The sequence below is a fragment of the Microtus oregoni genome, unplaced genomic scaffold (genome assembly GCF_018167655.1).
Source record: "Microtus oregoni isolate MIOR12 unplaced genomic scaffold, Mior012 000008F_ref0000371, whole genome shotgun sequence".
NCBI lineage: Eukaryota > Metazoa > Chordata > Mammalia > Rodentia > Cricetidae > Microtus > Microtus oregoni.
The window spans coordinates 10891597-10914950 of NW_024543067.1; the positions used below are offsets into that span (position 1 = coordinate 10891597).

Here is a 23354-nt window from a genome sequence, read left to right on the forward strand (position 1 = left end):
CAGTGTGTGATATGTTATTTAACATATTTGAGGCTTAAAATTCAGATACCGCTGGTAAAATCTGACAAAATGTTTTTCCATTTAAAGTATTTCGTAATCTTATCTGTGATCTTTCTTCTTGTATCTTTGGTTTTATAATGAAGGTAAATGAGAAAATGTTAAGTTTGATGAAATATTTGATGAATCGATTCCTGTCCTGCTCTGATAATTTTGAGTAGAAAAGTTTGGTGACTGAGATGTTATGACCTAGGTGTTCAGTTCTGCTGGTAAGACAGTCCGTGGAAATGCTGCCATGATGCTCAAATATATTTTAGGAAATTTATTTGTCTCTTGGATGTAGTTTCCTTTTAATGAGAACTCAAAAATTTCTTTATAGAAAATAATATGAAATGGATAAAATAAAAAGAGGAATAAATATAGCTAATTACATGTCTAATAAAGAAAACATGTATTACAAGGTAAATGCTTAATTTATGAAACAAAGCAACAAGAAAATTTATATTACTTAAAGCTCATCAATGTAATAATGGATGGTGGTCTGTCGCTTCCATGCTTCAAGCAGCAATGAGAGAAAAATTGAAAATAAATGAATTTTCCAGAACCACCAGAGCACTGGGTTCACATCAAGTACCACTGCACTTAGAGCTGGAGAATCAGAGAGCCAGAGCTGAGTGCTGCTCTTTAACATGAGTCGCAGGGAGCAAAGCAAGGGCGCCAATGGGAATTAGTAGATGATGCGCTCCTCGCCGCTGAGAGTGGTAAGACTCTGGGACCACAGTTATATAGGAACTCCTAGCTACAGGCTTTTTCTTTTTCTCTTAGCATTCTGTTTTTTTTTCTCAGCACCTAGGATACTTTTTTTTTTTTTTTTTTTGGTTGAAAAAAGTCAGTAGATTCTTTATTGCTTCTGGGGTGTAGGGCTCAGGAGCTCTTGGTGGGACGGGTCCGTTTCCTCTTCACCACCACAGGCTTCTGGCTTCGTAGGATGGCACTGGCCCTGTGGATGGCCGCCATGTGCAGATCGGGGTGGTACTTGTTCTTTCCGATCATGTGCCTGATGCTGCTCAGGGTGGCCCGTGCATTCTTGTTGATGGTGGTCCTTACGTAAGAAGTAGCTGGTTTGCGCTGACCTGATCTGCGTTTCATGACCACCATGACCCCTTTGCCGTCGGCTGCGGGCTCCACTCCCACTGTCTTGCGGTGAATCAGCCCGTTGTAGCGGAAGGAGTTGCAGGCTTTCAGATTATTGGGTTCGGTGCTGTACGTCTGCTTATTCCTCTTGATCAGGAAACTGGAGCAGTTCTGAACGACCATCCATTGCAGATGCACAGACATGGCGGCGCCTCCTCTTCTATGGTGGACAGAGATGGAAAGAGCCCTAGGATACTTTTTAATTCTTTTTATTGAGCTATATATTTCCTCCCCTCCCCTCCTCCCCTCCCCCTTTAATTCTGCCCTCTCCCATGATCTCCATGCTCCCAATTTACTCAGCAGATTTTATCTTTTTCTTTTTCCCAGGTAGATTAGTTCCAGGTATGTCTCTCTTAGGGTTCTCTGGTACTGTGAATTGTAGGCTGGTTTTTCTTTGCTTTATGTCTAAAAGCCCCTTATGAGTGAGTACATATGATATTTGTCTTTCAGGATCTGCGTTAATTCAGTCAATATGATGTTTTCTAGATCCATTTGCCCACAAATTTCAAGATGTCATTATTTTTTTCTGCTGTGTAGTACTCCATTATGTAAATGTATCACATCTTTTTTATCCATTTGACGGTTGAGGGGCATTTAGGTTGTTTCCAGGTTCTGGCTATGACAAATAATGCTGCTAAGGACATAGTTGAGCACATATCCTTGTGGTACAATTGAACATCCTTTGGGTATATTCCTAAAAGTGGAGTTGCTGGGTCTTGAGGTAGGTTGTTTCCTAATTTTCTGAGAAATCATCATATTGATTTCCAAAGCAGCTGTGCAGCTGTGTTGGTTTAGGAGCAGCGGGGCTGTGTCCCGCCACCCAGCCGCCCGCACGGCTAGCTTTACCCGAAATAATTACACGGAAACTGTATTCTTTTAAACACCGCTTGGCCCATTTCTATCTAGCCTTTTCTCGGCTAACTCTCGCACCTGGACTAGCCCATTTCTAATAATCTGTGTAGCCCATGAGCTGGCTTACCAGGAATGATCTTAACCTGCGTCTGCCTGGAGTAGGAGAATCATGGCGACTCCCCGACTCAGCTTCTTTCTCCCAGCCTTCTGTTCTGTTTACTCCTCCCACCTATGTTTTAACCTATGAGGGCCAAGCAGTTTCTTTATTGCTTAACCAATGAAATCAACAGATTGATATATGACACTCCCACATCACTTCCCCTTTTTCTGTTTAAACAAAAAAAGGAAGGCTTTAACTTTAACATAGCAAAATTATATATAGCAAAACAGTTATCAAGCAAGAATTACAGTTACAATATTTATATCTATTTTATCATTTATCATAACTAAGGAAAACTATAACTATCTATTCATTCTTCAACTCCATCAAAGACTCCAGAAGGATATAATACTACCTAAGTAAACAAGAAATAAGAAAACTCTAGAAATGACTGAGACATCTCACTGCCTGGACAGTTACCCAAAGTTCTTTTGTACCGTTGGGGCATCCATCTTCAGCCTTCAGGCCCATAGTATCCAACAGACATTTTCATCAAGCAGGAAATTCCAAAGACAGTTCAGTCACTATCTGCTGTGTCCTGCAGAATGTCTCGCAGACTCTTTCATGAGTCAGGTACCCCGAAAGACCATCTCACCTTTAGGCAAGTTCAGTAGTCCTCTCTCTGCGGGTTCTCTGTGTCCAGTTTATGCAATAGTCCATGCAAGAGCAGTTTCTTGCCCAAATGGCTATCAAACTCCATAAGGATCCTCTTCGATGCCCATCTTCCTCTTGAAGTAGATTGGTGCCGCCAGGAGCAGAGTGTCTCATTGTCATGAAAAGTCCTAAGTTATTAAAACATTAAATGCCATATTCTGCAGTCTTTGAAAGATATGAAGAATATCTATCTAACTGAAATGTATCTCTATATATTAGAAAATCTAACTAACATGACTACAAGCTTGACTATTACTGATGATTATCCATTAACCTATATTTCTTAATTATACATTACATTTTTTAATGAACTACAGAATCACAATATCTTAATCAAGATCAAGAAATACATATATATATATAACAAAATTGACCTTAAAATCCATACCAATGCAAATTATTCATACCTATATCATTTCCCCCTTTAAATGTAAAAGAACATTTATAAACAATATTTTGGGAACATGAGCGCAGTTTTTTCTCTCCAAACTGCTTTCTGCTGAATGGGGGCGCTGTTAATCAGATCATTTAGGGTGTAATCTGTGTGCCAGGTTTATCTCAGTTGGCAGTTGAGTGAAGTAATTTTTTGAGGGTGTTCACAGGAACTTTTCGGGAGGTTGTGGTCTATCATACCAAATTGGGATAGAAGAAATCCACAGGGTCTGGTCCTCTGTGAAAACAAAAGAAGACCCTTTCCAAAGCACCATATCCTTAGACCCAAATTCTGAAGTCATACCCCCATGATATCCATTCTGGTTCCACTTGGCAGCCCATATAATGAAATGTCTGTCTGTACTTAGCTCCTTTACAGTCAAAAATTTTAAAGAAAACACAATGTACATAATCCAGACTCTCTGTGAATTTTCCATTTTTACGTGGCTTATTACTTTATTTCTCTTAATCTATAACTATCTGTACTCTGTCTCTTTAAAGACTTTTTTTTAAAAACCATTAATTTTATTCTCTATATTATTTTTCTTCTCTCTCTCAAGCCTACGTACATTCATCCAACAGTGTAGTCTTTTATGTCTGAATCTGTTTGTTGTGAATCTGTAACATTTTTTTACTATCCAGGAGCATTTCTTAAAATGTTAAGCAGTTCTTAAAAACTTAAGTTGCACCATGTACAGGTAATGTGGTACTGCCTGTTTACTGCCAAGTCTAAACCTTAACTGCGCTATTATTATGGTAATTAAGGCAGTTCCTGCCTGAGGTCAGCACAGTTCAGCATGGAGCAGCCGCTCCTGCCTCAGATCCATTTGGTGCCCCTGAGCTGAGCATAGTTCCAGGTACACAGCAAGTCCACATTGGCACCGCAGTCAGAAGTTTAACTCTGAGACTGAGCATGCAGCACAGAAACTCTTTTCATCCAAGTTACAGCCAAATCTGACACACAGAGCACTGCGCAGTCTGAAAACATCTCTCTATATGTCGGCAGGAATCTGCCATGCTCTTCTGCCTGCCTAAGCCTGATTCTGCGGACTGCCCAGGTGCAGGCGGGGAGCTCTGAGCCATCAGCACCGTCTCAGAGCCCTCTCCTTCTGATCCCAAGCGGGAACAGAAACATCCAGTCCCATAAAATCCATTGAAATGTTTTATTTTTTTTAATTAATTTTTTTTTAAATTTATTTATTTATTAAGGATTTCTGCCTCCTCCCCGCCACGCCACCGCCTCCCATTTCCCTCCCCCTCCCCCGATCAAGTCCCCCTCCCTCATCTGCTTGGTATTGGCATAAAAACAGAGAAGTTGACCAATGGAATTGAATAGAAGACCCTGACTTTAACCTACAAACCTATGAACTCCTGATTTTCGATAAAGGAGCTAAAAGTAAACAATGGAAAAAAGAGAGCATCTTCAACAAATTGTGCTGGCAAAACTGGATGTCACTCTGTAGAAGAATGAAAATAGATCCATTGAAATGCTTTAAAGCCAGAGTTTGCACTGGCAGCACAGCCCCAAGAAGCTGCGCTTTAAAATGACACAGCGTTTTTTTCTGCCGCTGTTGCCGAATCAGGAAATCTCTCTACAGCACGCCACCAACAAACAGCAAAAATCTGTGTTAAACTCTCTCTCCCTTATTTTTAAGCCTTCTCAGGCTTTTAAGTGGATTTAGTCCATCACGTCTGGGCGCCACTCTGTTGGTTTAGGAGCAGGGGGGCTGTGTCCTGCCACCCAGCCGCCTGCACAGCTAGCTTTACCCAAAATAATTACAGGGAAACTGTATTCTTTTAAACACCGCTTGGCCCATTAGTTCCAGCCTTTTTTTTGGCTAACCCTCGCACCTGGACTAGCCCATTTCTAATAATCTGTGTAGCCCACGAGCTGGCTTACCAGGAATGATCTTAACCTGCGTCTGCCTGGAGTGGGAGAATCATGGCGACTCCCTGACTCAGCTTCTTTCTCCCAGCCTTCTGTTCTGTTTACTCCTCCCACCTATGTTTTAACCTATGAGGGCCAAGCAGTTTCTTTATTGCTTAACCAATGAAATCAACAGATTGATATATGACACTCCCACATCACAGCTGTACCAATTTGCACTCCCACCAGCAATGCAGGAGTGTTCCCTTTACCCCACATCTTCTCCAGCATAAGTTGTCTTCAGTGCTGTTGATCTTGACCATTCTTCTTAAAGCAATCCAGAAATTTAAGGTTTCTAAGAAACAAAGCGATTTTGTACGGCAGTGTTGTCTTGTGAAGCCCTTTGCCTTTGAGGCTATGATTCATGAGGGCAAACTCTGCAATGGAGCTTCAGTCTCTGCTGAGGGCATTCCTAGACCTTTCTGCTCATTTAGGAAACTGAAGCAATGGCTGGGTATTTTATTGTAAAGACGTTACTTAGTTTCTGCATCATTGTTTTAAAAGGTAAGTGAATAGCTCATACTATGATGAAAAATTACTTCTAGAAGTCTGGCCCTTTCCTTTTCCTCATTTGACACTGACGCTGGCACCAGCACACATGTATTTCCTCAGTCCTGCAGTTTTGTTCACACTCAGAGGCTCTTTAGTAGAGCTACAACAAAAGCCAAAGTGTTAGATCTTTTAGTATAGATAGAATAATGAGATGATTCTCATGAAAGTCAGGAAAAAATACTATTTATGAATTAAAAGAGAAGTTTTGCTTCCATAATGATCCATGACAGCCTTTAATGGACTAAGGAAATATGAACATCTGCTATCATTAAACATATCCCATGGGGTCCCTTCCCCAGCTGTTACTGATGCACTCCTTACAGCCAGTAGCATTTTGTGATTAGCAATGAATTCACTTAGAACATGTTACTGTTTGGGGAAAGTCAGTGAGTCTAGCAAGTGTTGCATCTGTGTCCTAGGACTATCCGGGGGACCTGTGACTCAGAGCTATCAGTGCACTGGAGAATCTGTGTCATAGGACTATCCAGGTATTAGGGGGACATGTGATATAGAGCTATCTGTATACTGGTGGTCTATGGCATGGCTCACTGTTAGTCAACAGATATTAAAGGTACTTTTGGAGGTCTGACTTCCTTTGACACATTGACCAACTGTGCCAGTCAGTGCCCATGCAGTTATAATTGAGCAGTAATCTAGGTGACTGAATTGATTCTGATTTAACTTTTGAGTAACTTGGACTCAAAAGAAGGTGCCTATGACTGAATATAGTCAGGAAGAAATTAACTCTGACTGTTGAGGAAAGAAAGACTGGAATGCATTTTAGTGAGTATTATCAAATAATTGATGGTTACTTTTTAATCTATGATTTTTTTATATTTTCTTCTCTGAATTCACTTTGTTTCAGATCAAGTTATAAACTTCAGAGTTGAAGTTATAGGCATAAAAGATGTTTAATTTCTCACAATTTGTGGCTTTCTAAGGCTTCTCTAACTTCAAGATCGGCACAATTTTACTTGAGTCCTATCCCACAAGTTCTACACACCAAGGGAAAGGATTAAGTAAAACTCTACCAGAACTCTTCATCCCAGACCACAGCCTGCTTCCTTCCGCCAGGCTTGCTAGTGTGAGCAGATGGTGTTGCCACCTACCTACCTTCCAAGTCAGAACCCTACCCATTCCCTGAGCTAGTTCCTTCTCATGATCCCCAAATCCCATGACTCCCAGTGACCTCACTGCCCGACTGTATCCCTAATTTTTAATGTTTTTCATTGTATTATCATCATTTTAGTCCAGGTTTCAATTTTTAGAATTTTCTGTCTGCTGAAAGTCTCCTATAATATCTCTTCTATTTTTATGCCAATATCAAGCTGTTTTCTGTACTGTAGCTCTGTAATAGACTTAGAAGTCAGGGATGGTAATGCCTCCGGAAGTTCCTTTATTCTATAGGATTTTTTTGGCTATCCTGGGTTTTTTGTTTTTCCATATAAAGTGGATTATTTTTTCTCTCAAGGTCTGTGAAGAATTTTGTTGGGATTTTGATGGGAATTGCATTGAATCTATAGATTGTCTTTGGATTAGGAGCTTACAGGAGTATCTCTGGGAGGGAGAAATAGAATGGATTTCATAGATGGACTATGCATGGGATGAGATGTGAACTGGAGGATCAGATTGGTAAGGAGAAGGGACAAAGGATCGAGGAAGAGAATATAGGGAAAGACAGCTAGAATTGAGGGGCATTTGAGGGATGGTAAGGAAACATAGTGCTGTGGGAAATCCTAAAATATATGAGGTCTCTTAATAATGGGAGTGACAGAGTCTCAAATGGCCATCTCTTGTCATCAAATGAGTTTTCCAGTACCAGGACTGGGTGGTCAAGGGGATCTCATGAAAATCACCATGCAACTCAGTATGTTGCTAAGACAATGGATTGCGAGCCCCATAGCTAAGAACACCCCCATAAACTCATGGTCATTTCATCCTTTGTGTAATGGGAAAGACTTTTGTCTTTGTGAAGCTCCTTCTAGAAGACTTGTGCTGGTTACTGAGATATGAAGACAATGACATGGCGAAATAGCCCAAAGGAGCAAGGCTTCTGATAATCTTCTGCTACTGGGTAGAAAGGACCCTGAAGACATGCTAGAATGAGCAGACAGTTTTTGGGCTTCGCTACAAGCTTGAATGTGCTCAAGTGCCCTTGTTGGACATGAGAAATCTTAAAGCATTCCATTGTGTGTCTTGCTTTAGTGATTAACATGAAAAGATTCTCCTTTTGAGTTTCTCCAGTAGTTTACTTTTTTGGTCACTGCCACAGGCAGAATTGAGATCCTTCAATTGTACAGAGTCCATTTCAAATGTCCAAGTTTCTGTTTCCATGGGGATAAGATTGTCAGAAATTTACCAACCTGTTTAGTGAGGGTTAAAAGATTTTTTTGAAGGTGAAAATAAGCCACTTAGCAAAATATCTCTCAAATAAAGATCTGATCGATGCTTCTAGAAAACCACTGCTAACAACCGTTCCACTGCCACCACAGTGACCACGTTGAACAACCTCTCTTTGTGTTTTCTATGTAGTGACTTATGAAAAATTATAAATTACTCCATTTGACCATTGTTTCTTTTAACCCAGGTGACAATGGAACATATGAAGAGCAAGAAGACCCTAAATTTTGTTGCAAATGCGTGGCTCTCTCGGAATCAGACAGATGGGGACATTGTCTGTGAGCTTCCTGTAATGAAAGAAGGAGAGCCTGTTTTTCCATGTGTGTTATTAATATTTGGTAGCCTATGTTGCATGTGTTAACTGTATTGTAGGTGCTTGAATTCATTTCTGCACTATGAATTTGGAAAATATTTTCTCTGCTCTTCACATTCTTGTTGGAGAAGGGCCACTTATTGGTTCCCAGTCACCCAGAAACAGTATTAATTAAATCACTGCTTGGCCCATTAGCTCTAGTTTCTTAATGGTTAACTCTTAAATATTAATTTAATCCATCTCCATTAATCTGTGTATCGCCATGTGGCAGTGGCTTACTGGCAAAGTTTAGGCATGTCTGACTCTCGTGGCAGCTCCGTGGCTTCTCCCTAACTCCTCCCTTCTTTCTCCCAGCATTCAGCCTAGCTTTCCCTGCCTACCTAAGTTCTGCCTTGCTACAGGTCCAAAGCAGTTTCTTTATTCATTAATGGTAATTACGGCACACAGAGGGGACTCCGACATCAGATTCTAGTTTCTCATTAAGAAGCAGCACCTCAGTCAGTGGTGGATAAAGGGTTAAATAGCTCTCAAATGCTTCTTATGGTCCAGCTATAGTCAGAAAGGCTAAGGCTGTGAAGATAAGGAACTCCATGCTTGTGCCTCGTCTGGCTTTCCCAGAGGCAGCTGGCCTCTCACCCATCACAACAGTCTTGGTCTATTTCTTCACAATAGTTTGACATCATTTCAACATTAGGCATCACTTATGAAAGCAGGTCCCAGTCACTGCTAATGACAAAATGCCTTCCTATACTGTTTGTATACCAGCCTTTTAAGGAATTTCTTGTTTCTCCATTTGAAAAAAAAAAGTCCATTTAGAATAAAAATCCAAGGCTCAAAGGTTTTTCAATAGGAAGAAAATAAAGAAAATATAGACAGCAGATTTGTCATGTAAGTTTTTCTAGTTACTGCCCGAAAACCTGTAGATTTAGGTTCTGTTTGCTTGAATTCTGAGGTAATCTATTTCTTCTGGATTTCTCTCCCCATTGCTTTGGCAGTGGTGAGATACCACATTGATGTGTACACTGGGCAGGTGAGACAAGAGGCAACAGAGTCTGAAGTCTCCCTCTGTCTTTACGGGGAAAGGGGAGATTCGGGCCTTCGACTGCTCCACAGATCCAACATGCCTGTGCGCTTTCAGAGAGGACAGGTGAGTTCATGCCAAGCTCTCTCTGCTGTGGCCCTGTGAATGTTAGAAAGTGAAGGGTGCTTGGCAGTCTTCAGCCGAACTTCAGAGCAGCTTTAATTCAAGTGTCCCAACTTGACTTCATTAAGGGTCTTGCTTTTGCTTATCTTCAAAGCTTTTTTTGAGGCTGTTCATAAAAGACTGATGGGATGTGCTAAATGTGTAGTGAACAATAGAAGAAAGAAAATACAGTGAATTAGTGGTGTAAGAAAAGGAACAAACTGAGTTGAAAAGATTTGAAGGAGAATATGCATGGATATCTTCCTAATGGACTCACAGCCTTGTTCCTGGTCAGGCCACAAGGCTTGTAACTCATTTCATGCAGGGGCCTCCCTTTAAGATAACTGGAATGAAACCAAGCCCCATGTTAGACCCTTTTGTCTTATATAAAACTGTGTAATTGAGCACTGGGAGTTCTCAATGGATGTCTGTGACCCTCTCAATTTCTGACACTTTTTGAATGTATTTGGGAAGAAAGCACTACTTGGAAGTGTAGGATTAAGGCATATTCCTAAGAAAAGGGCACCTTGACTGTTTGATAGTGCTGTTCTCAGCCTCATGTGTTTGACTCGTGAATTCTGAAACATCAGTGAAAATAAGACTCACCTGAGCCTTTTACTCGTGAATGTTATAGAAGAGTGCCCATTGTGATGAACAGGAAAAAGAGTTCTGATTGGATGAGACCACAAATGCCATGCCCAGTGTTTGCTTTCACGTGTGAACTAATTCACAGCAGAAAAAGAGGCTTTTTTAATATTACACCATTCATCTTACTCCAAGTGCTCAGTGACATTTTCCCCTGAATTTGTTGGCTGGCTTTGTGTAAGGTCCGGATTCTGCCGACTCTCACTTTCTGACGGATGGCGAGAGCAGCGTCATACCCAGCTCACTTGCAGTGCTCCGAGGCAGACAACATCAAGAGATCTAGTGAAGGTGCCAGGCTAAGAATTTACAAGCATCTTTATGGCTGGACTTCAGCTCACCGTCACAGATGGCCTTTCCTATAGTGGGGCCAGTGCACTGTGGACTGAAGCTGAACTAGAATAGAAGGTACAGTTGCAGGCCAAATAAAATTGAGTCAAAGGATAAGCTTAAAGGCATCATTAAAAGTCTAGAATCATTGCAGAATTTATCCATTAAAATTTTTTTTTCTTTAATTCATGGCGTATCACAGCCTTGCCAAAAGGGTTAAGAAGCCAGGGGGCTCTGCTGCCATATGTGACACTTTTTACTGAATATCCCCTTGAAAGGTGTCCTGGACAAAGCAAGAGGTTTACTATGGCACACACAGGAGGATTCATATCTACTCAACTAGCTGCAGCGTTAGACAGGCTGAACCAAGAGAAGGTTTCTACCAAGACCAGCCAACAACTCAGGCTTGGGAATGTCATTGCAGTGACTAAGTTGAAACTTAATTTAGTGACCCCAGACCACAGCTAAGTCTGCCTCACCCTGGAAGGCAACACAGGCAATTCTTAATTCATTTTTTTTTCTATAAACCAGGAAGTAGAGTAACAGTAGCTAACAGACAACTGTCTTTTCTGAATGCTTGTCAAATTTAACTAAATTTCCTCAGATAAACCAGCAGCTGGTAACAATGACCTTTGGGGAGGAGTCTTTGTTATTCTAACCAGCAGGGCTTTCATTCAGGTCCTGCATCTCAAAAAAAAAAAAAAAAAAAAAAAAAGTCAGTGCATTCTGGATGAGATACATTGATTCTATTTAGGAAATAAGGTTACTGGGTACACTGTCAGAAGGAACCCCAGGACACACTCGATTTCCATTGACAGAGAAGGTGTGTGGAGGTATTGCTGAGGATGGGGGAAAGGAAAGTGAGAAAAGCAAATTGTCCCCCACACCTTTGCAGGTGTCGACATTTAACATGCTGCCAGCTGCTTCCTGAGCAAACACCTCTCAGGGTGGGCAGCTAGAGGCCCTTTTGTTGTGTTTTCTTTCAAATCTGAAAGTCCAAGGTAGAAAATAAAGTGGAAAAGAGAAAACAGCCAGAAATATATTTAGTACATAGCGATTTGCTTATGATTTCTTCCTTTATTGCCCATTTTGCTGTTAACTTCAGTAACGTTTTCTCTCTTCAAGCGCTGGGGCCACGGCTGACAGCCTCGGGCCACTCACATTGCCAGCGTCTATCATTTGCTAGACTCTAGTTATTTCCCTGGGGTTTTTCTCCACCAGGTCGAGGCTTTTCAAATAGAAGCAGTGTCTCTTGGAAACCTGCAGAGGGTGCTGTTGCGCTGCGAGGCCAGCGACACATCCCAGGGCTTGTACTGTGAGAAGATTGTCGTCCAAGAGACTGGCACAGCGTCAGAATCCGTCTTCACCTGTGAAAGGTAATCTCGTCTTAATGTTCTGCAGGAGGAAACTGCTGAGGCCGAGCCTGTGTGTGTCTTCAGATGCTTGCCTAGACTCTCCGCCTCAGAACTCCCAGATTTAAAGATGACATTATGTTAATTATTGTTCAGCTTTTCAGTCACAGGCAAAGGCCCGATATCGAAGGGAATGGAGCTTCTATATTGATCCTCAAAGTAATAAAGTATTGTAGACACAGTATGGGAAACTTGTGGATCAGATTTGACTTTTGTGTGTGTGTGTGTGTGTGTGTGTGTGTGTGTGTGTATGTGTGTGTGTGTGTGTGTGGTGCTGGAGATTGGATTTAGGGTTGCTCGTGCTGAAACAAGTCCTCGCTCCTCGCTTCCTGGCTATCTATATTCATAGCCCCTTCTAGGAATTCTGAATACATCCTGAGCTTCCCTAATAGATTATCAGCAGAAATGCAGCTAAGTCGGGCAAAACGAAGGCATTGGGAAACCCAAAGGCATGCATCACAGTTGTGATTTACTAAATATTTTCCTTGCTTATTGGCTTTGCAACTTCTGGAGGTCCTTCCAAGAAAACCACAGGAAATGCCTGTGCTCTCAGGAAATTATAATCAAAGTCTTGTTCATAGGACAAACAAAACATCATGGATGCTCAGAAAGTATTTTCTAAATTAGTGAACTTATGAATAAGCCATAGACTCAGTCCTGTGGTGTACAGTACAAGAAAGGACCCTGGAGCAGGCCCGGTGACCCTGTACCCTTCTTTTGGTATACGTCCATTTGCTAGGAAGATCTTTCTTCCAGACTGCTCCTGTGTACAGGGGCTGTAGTAACGAGTTTCAAAGGAACCAAACATCCTGACTTCCTAGTTTTAAAATTCTTATTAGTAAAGTGCAGTTTGCACCCTTCCTTCACCATTCCCCAGGACACTGCTCATTTCCCAAGACCTCATGTGCTGTAGCTGATTTTATTCCCTCCTATTGGTTGAAATCTTCATCTTTCCATGTGCAAGACAAGCGGCTGTCCATCTATGAAACTTTCCCTGGTTTCTCACCAGGAGTGAACTCATATTTACTCTCTTTAAAATTCTCAAGTGCAGGCCAGCTGGTGTTGGTGCACACCTTTAATTCCAGCACTTGGGAGGCAGAGGCAGGCGGATCTCTGTGAGTTCGAGGCCAGACTGGTCTACAAGAGCTAGTTCCAGGACAGGCTCCAAAGCTACAGAGAAACCCTGTTTCCAAAAATCAAAAAACAAAAACAAACAATAAAATCCTCAAGTGATTTTTTTTAGCACTCCGTTCAGAATGTGTTCATAATATCACTGTCATTGTGGAAGTGTTTTTCTTGGGTAATAGATGATAAGCTTCTTAAGAACACACCCTCATGCATTTCATTTTAATTTCCAACATGGTTTCTTGTATGAAGTGGGGGTTTAGTCAATTTTTCTGAAAAATAACTAAAGACGAGGTTGAAACAGAGGAGAGAGTGGACACAATGGAATACCAAGCTGGGAACCCTTAGAGGTCACATAATATTTATGTGAATTCTCTATTTTGGAAACAACTTCAGGTGTCTCATTAAATGTTTTTTTTTAATGAATCTGCTCATTTTCAAAATAATTAACCTATGGACAAAGCATTTCCTTTCTTCTTTCTGGAAATAAAGGGAGGTGATGAACAACATAGATTAAAAATTGATGTAGACATTTTGATAAAGTACAGAAATGTAAAACACTTTTTTATAGAAGAAAAGAATAATAAAACTTACCAGGAGATGGTGAGCAAACCTTTGACTTCCCTGGCTTTTCTCTGGAAGAGGCCAGTGTTAATCATCCCTTGCTATTCTGAGCAAGCGTTTGGCTGCCACATATTTCCATGCTCTTCTTTGTCATTTTGAGCCATTCCTAGGTGAGACAGTGACAAGAGGTGATGGTGGGAAAATGACAGAATGAGGCACAGGGATGAGTCTTGCTCATTTTTCAGGTGGGGGTGGAGGCATAGACTCAAGTATTTCTTCTATCGTTTTCAATGCCAGTAATCAGTTCCCTATCAAAAGCATACTGAATGAAAGAATACAAGAAAATGAGAGGACATGACTTCATTATTAAGAAGATGTTTATTGTAAGTATAAGAGAAAAAGCAGGTGGAGAGAAAAGTCTGGGCTGAATCGGGCCAGCAGACAACGCTGGACCAGGAGACAAGTCAGGGGGAGGCAGAACAAGAGAACAGTCATCGACCAAGAGAGGTGGTCTGGGCTAAGAGACCAAGAGATCTGTCTAGCCAAAATAGCTGGGTTATATAGACATCAGGCTGAGAAAAGGGAAGTGGAAGCCCCTGTGAGGGAGACGTTTAAAGTAGGGGTTGGAGTGAGAAGTCCTGGGAAGGGGTCCCAGGTACTGAGATTTGTCCTGGGTCTGAGACCTGATATTCCAGCTTTTTGTAGATGATAAAGGCGTGGAATAATCTCCTCTATAGCTACTTTCTGCTGAAATTGGGGATCATTGTCTGGTGGGAGGCATCAGAAAGGTTGGAATGATGGTCAAAAGACAGGCTGTGGGACTTCTGTTTCACTACCTTCCCAGGTTATGTGCACCCCCCTGGAGTTAGGCAAGGCAGACTACCTTGGAACCATTGTGGATATATGTTCAAAGGAATACGTGGGACTATCTCATTGCAGGCATTTCCAATTTTCAGTTGATTAGAAATTTGTTGGGGGGAAGATATAGGCTAGAGATAGAAGGGAAAGTTAAGGAGAGTAAGGGAAACATTTTTTATCTTGGGTGTATTTTTCAAATTCTAAGTTCATGGTCCTGGTAGTTGAGAGAGGGGAGTCCAAGACCGGAAAGAGATAGAGATACTGTGTCTGAGAGAGGATCCTACCCTCAGGAATAGGCAGTAGGGGGGAAACTAAGGATGGTAGTTGACAGGCACACTCATCTAGAATATTTTTGACCATGTCTCCCTGAGGTTTATGTGATTTTTTTTTTAAGTTTACAAATGTTTTAGATATGTTAGCATTACCATGCTTTGTAATTTGTCCTGTAATTGACATGGTAGAAAGAGCAGTAGACTCCTGCCTTTGAGTCATAGTAACAGCTTGGGAATCCAAAAAACAAACGATTTGGGGTCAAAAGCATCTTGGAATGTATCCCTTTCAGAGCCTGGTAGCAAGGAAACTTAGGAAAGTGAGGCGTGAGGCTGCATAAGAGACAGCTGCAGCTCTGGGGGAGGAGCTAGTATGCTTGCTGTTGTTAAGGTGACAAAGCTACAGCTGTCAACACCTAGTTGTCAACACATCAGAGATTGGAAAAAAATAAATTAAAGAAGGAAGTATAAACCACATGGTCTATATAGCAATTAAAACGCTAGATACTTACCAATACCTGGTGATTATCTTAGGCTCCCATGGTCTTCATAGCTTAGTTGGGGGCAAAGGTCACAGGTCTTCAGCTGTCACATGGGAGAGCATATTTAATCATCAGCTGCCACACAGAGCAACACTGGCCTTTGGCTGACAGACCCAGAAGGTCTCAAAGATTTTCCTGTAGAGAACAGACTTTGGGAACTGACCTACGTTGGCCAGGTGGAGTAGGGCAACCACTGGGCAGGACCCTGGCAGCGGGTGAGACATGGGCAGTTCCCTTTTCCCAGTGGTTAGTGTACCAAAGTCCAGGTGTTGTCTGTGTCCTGTTGGCTTCTTTGGAGACCATAGGGTCACCTCTAGGAGCTGGCATTTGTGTCTCTCATGGGAAGCTTTTCATAAACCTTTTACATGCCATATCCAACAAATCGCTGAAGAGTCTGAGGACTATTATCTATTAAGTGTACCTGATTTTAAACAAACTTTACTTTCTCCAGTTATTTGCTTTAGACTTTACCCTGGAAATACATGTAGAAGGCTAAATCTTGTCATTAAATGAATTACTTTTGTACTTAGCATGGCTATGACCATAGTTCTGAGAACATTAAAAATTCACTATAAAGTGGCTAAGCATTAAATTGCATGTCTTAAATATCTTTATAGTTTAGATGATAGTAGATTTTGTAACTGCCTATAGTAAGAGGCTGTTTGTTTGTGCCCGGCTGCTCAGCCCCGAAATAATAACACAAAACTCATATTATTTGCAATACTGTTTGGCCAATAGCTTAGTTGTGTTTCTGCTTAACTCATATCTTAAATTAACTCATCTCCATTAATCTGTGTATCCCCATGAGGCTGTGGCTTACCAGGTAAAATTCCAGCCTCTCTGTGTTTAGAGGACATTGTTTACCACAATTGAATCACTTGACAGTTTAATTTTTCTTCAGACCTTTGGAAATTACCTCTCCTATCCAAGCATCATCATGGTCATGAGAGTCAATATTGGTTGTACCTGATATCCATTCATCCAAGGGTGATGATCTTGCCTTTAAAGCCCTAATTATCCTTTTTCATTGAGAACTGGCATTTTCTTTTTTTTTTCCATTTTTTTTAATTGAGAAAAGGAGAAAAAAAAAACAAGTTTCCACCTCCTCCCAGCCTCCCATTTCCCTCCCCCTCCTCCCACCCTTCTCTCCCTCCTCCCACCCTTCTCCCCCTCCCCCCACTCCTCTCCCCATCCCTCTGCAGTCCAAAGAGCAGTCAGGGTTCCCTGCCCTGTGGTAAGTCCTAGGTCCTCCCCTCTCCATCCATTTCTAGGAAGGTGAACATCCAAACTGGCTAGGCTCCCACAAAGCCCCATTGTCCTTTGCTTCTCATCAGCCCTCATTGTTCGCCATGCTCAGAGAGTCCAGTTTTATCCCATGCTTTTTCAGTCACAGTCCAGCTGGCCTTGTGAGCTCCCAATAGATCAGCTCCACTGTCTCCGTGGGTGGGTGTGCCCCTCGTGGTCCTGACTTCTTTGCTCATGTTCTCCCTCCTTCTGCTCCTCATTGGGACCTTGGGAGCTCAGTCCAGTGCTCCAGTGTGGGTCTCTGTCTCTATCTCCATCCATCACCAGATGAAGGTTCTATGATGATATGCAAGATATTCGTCAGTATTGCTATAGGATAGGGTCATTTCAGGTTCCCTATCCTCAGCTGCCCAAGGAACTGACTGGGGACCTTGGCTTGGGCATCTGGGAGCCACTCTAGGTTCAAGTCTCTTGCCAACTCTAAGGTGGCTCCCTTAACTAAGAATTGTGCTTCCGTGCTCCCCTATCCAACCTTCCTTTATCCCAATCCTCCTTTTTCCCCAAGTTCCCCCCATTCTCCCCTTCTCCCTTTACTCTCCCCATCTCCCCTTACCACCATCCCACCCCACCCCCAAGATCTCAGTTTTCTCCCCGGCCATTTTGTCTACTTCCCATAGCCAAGAGGACAACTATATGTTTTTCCTTTGGTTCACCTTCTTACTTAGCTTCTTTGGGATCACCAATTGTAGACTCCGTGACCCTTGTTAATGACTAGAAACCAATTATGAGTGAGTACATCCCATATTCATCTTTTTGGGTCTGGGACACCTGACTCAGGATAGTGTTTTCTATTTCCATCCATTTGCATGCAAAATTCGAGAAGTCATTGTTTTTTACCGCAGCGTAGTACTCTAGTGTGTATATATTCCACACTTTCTTTATCCATTCTTCCATTGAAGGGCATCTAGGTTGTTTCCAGGTTCTGGCTATTACAAATAATACTGCTATGAACATAGTTGAACAAATGCTCTTGTCATATGATCGGGCATCTCTTGGGTATATTCCCAGGAGTGGTATTGCTGGGTCCAGGGGTAGGTTGATCCCGAATTTCCTTAGAAACCAAAACACCGATTTCCAAAGTGGTTGCACAAGATTGCATTCCCACCAGCAATGGATGAGGGTACCCCTTCCTCCACAGCCTCTCCAGCAAAGGCTATCATTGGAGTTTTTTATTTTAGCCATTCTGACAGGTGTAAGATGATATCTCAAAGTTGTTTTGATTTGCATTTCCCTGATTGCTAAGGAGGTTGAGCATGACCTTAAGTGTCTTTTGGCCATTTGAACTTCCTCTGCTGAGAATTCTCTGTTCAGTTCAGTGCCCCATTTTTTAATTGGGTTAATTAGCATTTTAAAGTCTAGTTTCCTGAGTTCTCTATATATTTTGGAGATCAGACCTTTGTCTGTTGTGGGGTTGGTGAAGATCTTCTCCCAGTCAGTAGGTTGCCTTTTTGTCTTGGTGACAGTGTCCTTTGCTTTACAGAAGCTTCTCAGTTTTAGTAGGTCCCATTTATTCAATATTGCCCTTAAAGTCTGTGCTGTTGGGGTTACACATAGGAAGCGATCGCCTGTGCCCATCTCCTGTAGGGTACTTCCCACTTTCTCTTCTATCAGGTTCAATGTTTTCTGACTGATAGTGAGGTCTTTAATCCATTTGGACTTGAGTTTTGTGCATGGTGATAGATATGGGTCTATTTTCATTCTTCTACATGTTGACATCCAGTTATGCCAGCACCATTTGTTGAAGATGCTTTCTTTCTTCCATTGTATACTTTTGGCTCCTTTATCAAAAATGAGGTGTTCATAGGTTTGTGGGTTAAAATTCGGGTATTCTATACGATTCCATTGGTCGACTTCTCTGTTTTTATGCCAGTACCACACTGTTTTCATCACTGTAGCTCTGTAATAGAGTTTTAAGTCAGGGATGGTAATGCCTCCTGAAAATCCTTTATTGTATAGGATTGTTTTGGCTATCCTGGGTTTTTTGTTTTTCCATGTAAAGTTGATTATTGTCCTCTCAAGATCTGTGAAGAATTTTGATGGGACCCTGATGGGGATTGCATTGAATCTATAAATTGCCTTTGGTAGAATTGCCATTTTTACTATGTTGATCCTCCCAATCCAAGAGCAAGGGAGGTCCTTCCATTTTCTGGTATACTCCTCAGTTTCTTTCTTCAATGCCTTAAAGTTCTTGTCAAATAGATCTTTCACTTCCTTGGTTAGAGTTACCCCAAGATATTTTATGCTGTTTGTGGCGATCGTGAAAGTTGAAGCTTCTCGGATTTCCCTCTCTGCTTCCATATCCTTTGTGTATAAGAGGGCAACTGATTTTTTGGAGTTGATCTTGTATCCTGCCACAATACTAAAGCTGTTTATCAGCTGTAAAAGTTCTTGGTGGAGTTTTGGGGGTCGCTTATGTACACTATCATATCATCTGCAAATAATGAAAGTTTAACTTCTTCCTTTCCAATTTGAATCCCCTTGATCCCCTTATGTTGTCTTATTGCTATTGCTAGAACTTCAAGTACTATATTAAAGAGGTATGGCGAGAGTGGACATCCTTGTCGTGTTCCTGAGTTTAGTGGGATGGCTTTAAGTTTCTCTCCATTTAATTTGATGTTAGCTGTCGGCTTGCTGTATATAGCTTTTATTATATTTAGGTATGACCCTTGTATCCCTAATCTCTCCAATACTTTTATCATAAAGGGATGTTGAATTTTGTCAAATGCTTTTTCAGCATCTAATGAAATGATCATATGGTTTTTTTTCTTTCAGTTTATTTATATGATGGATTACATTGATAGATTTTCGTATGTTGAACCAGCCCTGCATCCCTGGGATGAAGCCTACTTGATCATAATGGATAATTTTTCTAATGTGTTCTTGGATACGGTTTGCCAGTATTTTGTTGAGGATTTTTGCGTCGATGTTCATGAGTGAGATTGGCCTGTAATTCTCTTTCTTGGTTGATTCTTTGTGTGGTTTTGGTATCAGAGTGACTGTAGCTTCATAAAAGGAATTTGGCAATGCCTCTTCTGTTTCTATATTGTGAAATACATTAAGGAGTATAGGTATTAGGTCTTCTTGGAAGTTCTGGTAGAATTCCGCACTGAAACCATCTGGTCCTGGGCTTTTTTTGGTAGGGAGGTTTTTGATAACCTCTTCTAATTCTTCGCGACTAACCGGTCTGTTTAGATTGTTCACCTGGTCCTGGTTTAACTTTGGTATATGGTATTTATCTAAAAAAGTGTCCATTTCCTTTACATTTTCCAGTTTTGTGGCATACAAGCTTTTGTAGTAAGATCTAATGATTCTCTGAATTTCCTCTGTGTCTGTGGTTATGTCCCCCTTTTCATTTCTGATCTTATTAATTTGCAAATTCTCTCTCTGCCGTTTGATTAGTTTGGATAGGGGTTTGTCAATCTTGTTGATTTTCTCCAGGAACCAGCTTTTTGTTTCATTGATTCTTTGTATTGTTTTCTGTGTTTCTATTTTGTTGATTTCAGCTTGATTATTTCCAGTCTTCTACTCCTCCTAGGTGAGTCTGCTTCTTTTTTTTTTCTAGAGCTTTCAGGTGGGCTGTTAAGTCTCCAATATGTGCTTTCTCTGTTTTCTTTAAGTGGGCCCTTAGTGCTATGAACTTTCCTCTTAGGACTGCTTTCATAGTGTCCCATAAATTTGAGTATGTTGTTTCTTTATTTTCATTGAATTCAAGGAAGACTTTAATTTCTTTCTTGATTTCTTCCTTGATCCAGGTGTGGTTCAGTAGTTGACTGTTCAGTTTCCACGAGTTTGTAGGCTTTCTGGGGGTAGCATTGTTGTTGAATTCTAACTTTAATCCATGGTGATCTGATAAGACACAGGTGGTTACTAATATTTTTTTGTAACTGTGTAAGTTTGCTTTTTTACCAAGTATGTGGTCAATTTTCGAGAAGTTTCCATGAGCTGCAGAGAAGAAGGTGTATTCTTTCCTATTTGGGTGGAATGCTCTATAGATGTCTGTTAAGTCCATTTGATTCATTACCTCCATTAATTCTCTTATTTCTCTGTTAGGTTTCTGTCTGATTGACCTGTCCATTGGTGAGAGAGGAGTGTTGAAGTCTCCTATTATTAGTGTGTGTGGTTTGATGGCTGCCTTGAGTTTTAGTAATGTTTCTTTTACATACGTGGGTGCTTTTATATTAGGGGCATAGATATTCAGGATTGAGACTTCATCCTGATGAATTGTTCCTGTTATGAGTATAAAATGCCCCTCTCCATCTCTTCTGATTGATTTAAGTTTGAAGTCTACTTTGTTAGAAATTAGTATGGCCACACCTGCTTGTTTCTTAGGTCCATTTGCTTGATAAGCCTTTTCCCAGCCCTTTACTCTGAGGAGGTGCCTGTCTTTGTGGTTGAGGTATGTTTCTTGTAAACAGCAGAATGTTGGATCCTGTTTTCGTATCCAATCTCTTAGCCTGTGCCTTTTTATAGGTGAGTTGAGCCCATTGACATTAAGTGATATTAATGACCAGTGGTTGTTAACTCTGGACACTTTTTTAGTAGTAGAGTTTGTGTGTTTCCCTTCATTGAGTTGTGCTGGTGAAGGGTCTCTAGATGTCTGAGTTATTGTGGTCATTGTTGGACTCCTTGGTTTGTTATTTTCCTTCTATTACTTCCTGTAAGGCTGGATTTGTGGCTACGTATTGTTTAAATTTGTTTTTATCCTGAAAATTATTTTTTTTTCCATTTATAGTGAACGAAAGCTTGGCTGGGTATAGTAGCCTGGGCTTGCATCCATGGTCTCTTAGTTTTTGCAGTACATCTATCCAGGACCTTCTGGCTTTCATGGTTTCCATAGAGAAGTCAGATGTAAGTCTGATAGGTTTACGTTTATAAGTAACTTGACCTTTTTCCTTTGCAGCTCTTAATATTCTTTCTTTATTCTGTACATTTTGTGTTTTGATTATTATATGGCGAGGAGATGGTTTTTTTTTTTTTGGTCCAGTCTATTCGGTGTTCTGTATGCTTCTTGAACCTTCCAAGGGATATCTTTCTTTAGGTTGGGAAAGTTTTCTTCTATAATTTTATTAAATATATTTTCTGGACCGTTGAGCTGTACTTCTTCTCCTTCTTCTATCCCAATTATTCTTAGGTTTGGTCTTTTTATTGTGTTCCAGATTTCCTGAATGATTTGTGATGAGAATTTGTTGGTTTTGCTGTTTTCTTTGATCAGTGTGTTTATTTTCTCTATGGTATCTTCAGTGTCTGACATTCTTTCTTCTATCTCTTGTAATCTGTTGGTAGTACTTGTCTCTGTAGTTCCTGTTTGTTTACCTAGATTTTCCATCTCCATCCTTCCCTCGGTTTGTGTTTTCTTTATTATTTCCATTTCATTCTTCAAGTCTTGAACCACTTCCCTTACCTGTTTGATTGCTTTTTCTTGTTTCTCTTGGTTTTCTTGTGTATCTTTGAGCGATTCATTCATTTCCTTTACCTTTTTGTTTTTAATTTCTAATTGTTTATGGCAGTTTTTTACCTCCTGTTTAAGGTCCTCTATTATTTTCATATAATTCACTTTTGAGTCTATTTCTTCTAATTCTTCTGGAGTAGGGTGTACAATTCTTATTTCGGGATCCCTGGATTCTGGTGATTTCATTTTGCTTTTCAGGTTGTTGGAGGAATTCTTGCATTGGCGCCTTCCCATCTCTTCCTCAAATGGAGCCAGGAGAGGCCTGGTGTCTTGGTCCAGTCTTTGCTGTGACTGACTCTCTGGGTGTATCTCTTCAGTGTGGAAGCAGGAACTGTCCTGTCCAGATGGAACTCCTCAGCACTGAAACATGGACGCCTGGTAGTCCAATGACGCGCGGACAAAAGGGGGAACTTGGGGGGCAGGGCGGGGACATGTAGAACACAGGAGACCCTGCCGTGCAAGCGGAGGTGCGCATGCTCCCTTTCGGGGAGGGGGGTCCTTGAGGCTTACCTGGTAGGCAGGCACTCACTGCTCTGGGTGGGTAGCCTTAGTGTAGGAGCAGAAAACTGTTCCTGAGCAAAGGACCTTGCAGACAACGCAGGCTTGGGAGGGTGTCGTGTGTAAGAAAGATAGCCCTGCAGAAGGAGCTGGGGGAGGGGCGTTTGTGCTCTCTTCAGGGACAATCCGCCCCTGGATAGCACACACTCACCCGTCCAGATGGAACTCCTCAGTACCTAAACCGAATAATGAAATTTCTGTACCACAGTAGCACATAAAGTTTTTCTAATGGCTTCTTCATTTCAGCTTGACAATAGTTCCATGAATGGGGCAGAAAATTTAGTGGGCAAAACTAAGCTCCAACAGGGCACAAATTGTAAAGTCGATTTTCTGAGCCTAGTGTTGGGATACAGGCTGATCTAAGACTTTTCTGAGGCCCTGGTTTTGGTAAAATTTAGTTCCTTGTCTAAAATCATGAGTATGTTTGCCTGAGCCAGTAATGGTCTGGGGCTAGGGTCTTGGGGGAGCTGCAGCTTTGGATCCTGAGACACCAATTCTTTCCTCCTATATGATTAAGAAGATCAGTGCCCTGCCTGTGACACATGTAATACTCTGTGTTCTCTTTGTGAAACATTGTTTGATTGACTTCAAGCTTATTTTTTTCTCATTGTATGATAGTTTTCTGTTGAATTTGTT

The 23354-nt window shown here is 41.2% G+C and overlaps 2 protein-coding genes across 2 annotated transcripts in view; one reads left to right on the forward strand and one right to left on the reverse strand.

Moving 5' to 3' along the window:
* Rp1 (RP1 axonemal microtubule associated) overlaps positions 1-23354 on the forward strand; it is a 113113-nt gene that overhangs the window by 79572 nt on the left and 10187 nt on the right. Inside the window, exons 19-21 of the mRNA XM_041657697.1 lie at positions 8356-8488; positions 9477-9628; positions 11858-12012. Coding sequence (XP_041513631.1) covers positions 8356-8488; positions 9477-9628; positions 11858-12012 — 440 coding nt within the window. The remainder of the gene's footprint in view (positions 1-8355; positions 8489-9476; positions 9629-11857; positions 12013-23354) is intronic.
* LOC121451899 (60S ribosomal protein L28-like) lies at positions 873-1335 on the reverse strand. The gene has a single exon (XM_041657698.1). It carries the CDS (start codon positions 1333-1335, stop codon positions 922-924), a length of 414 nt encoding a protein of 137 aa, XP_041513632.1. The 3' UTR covers positions 873-921.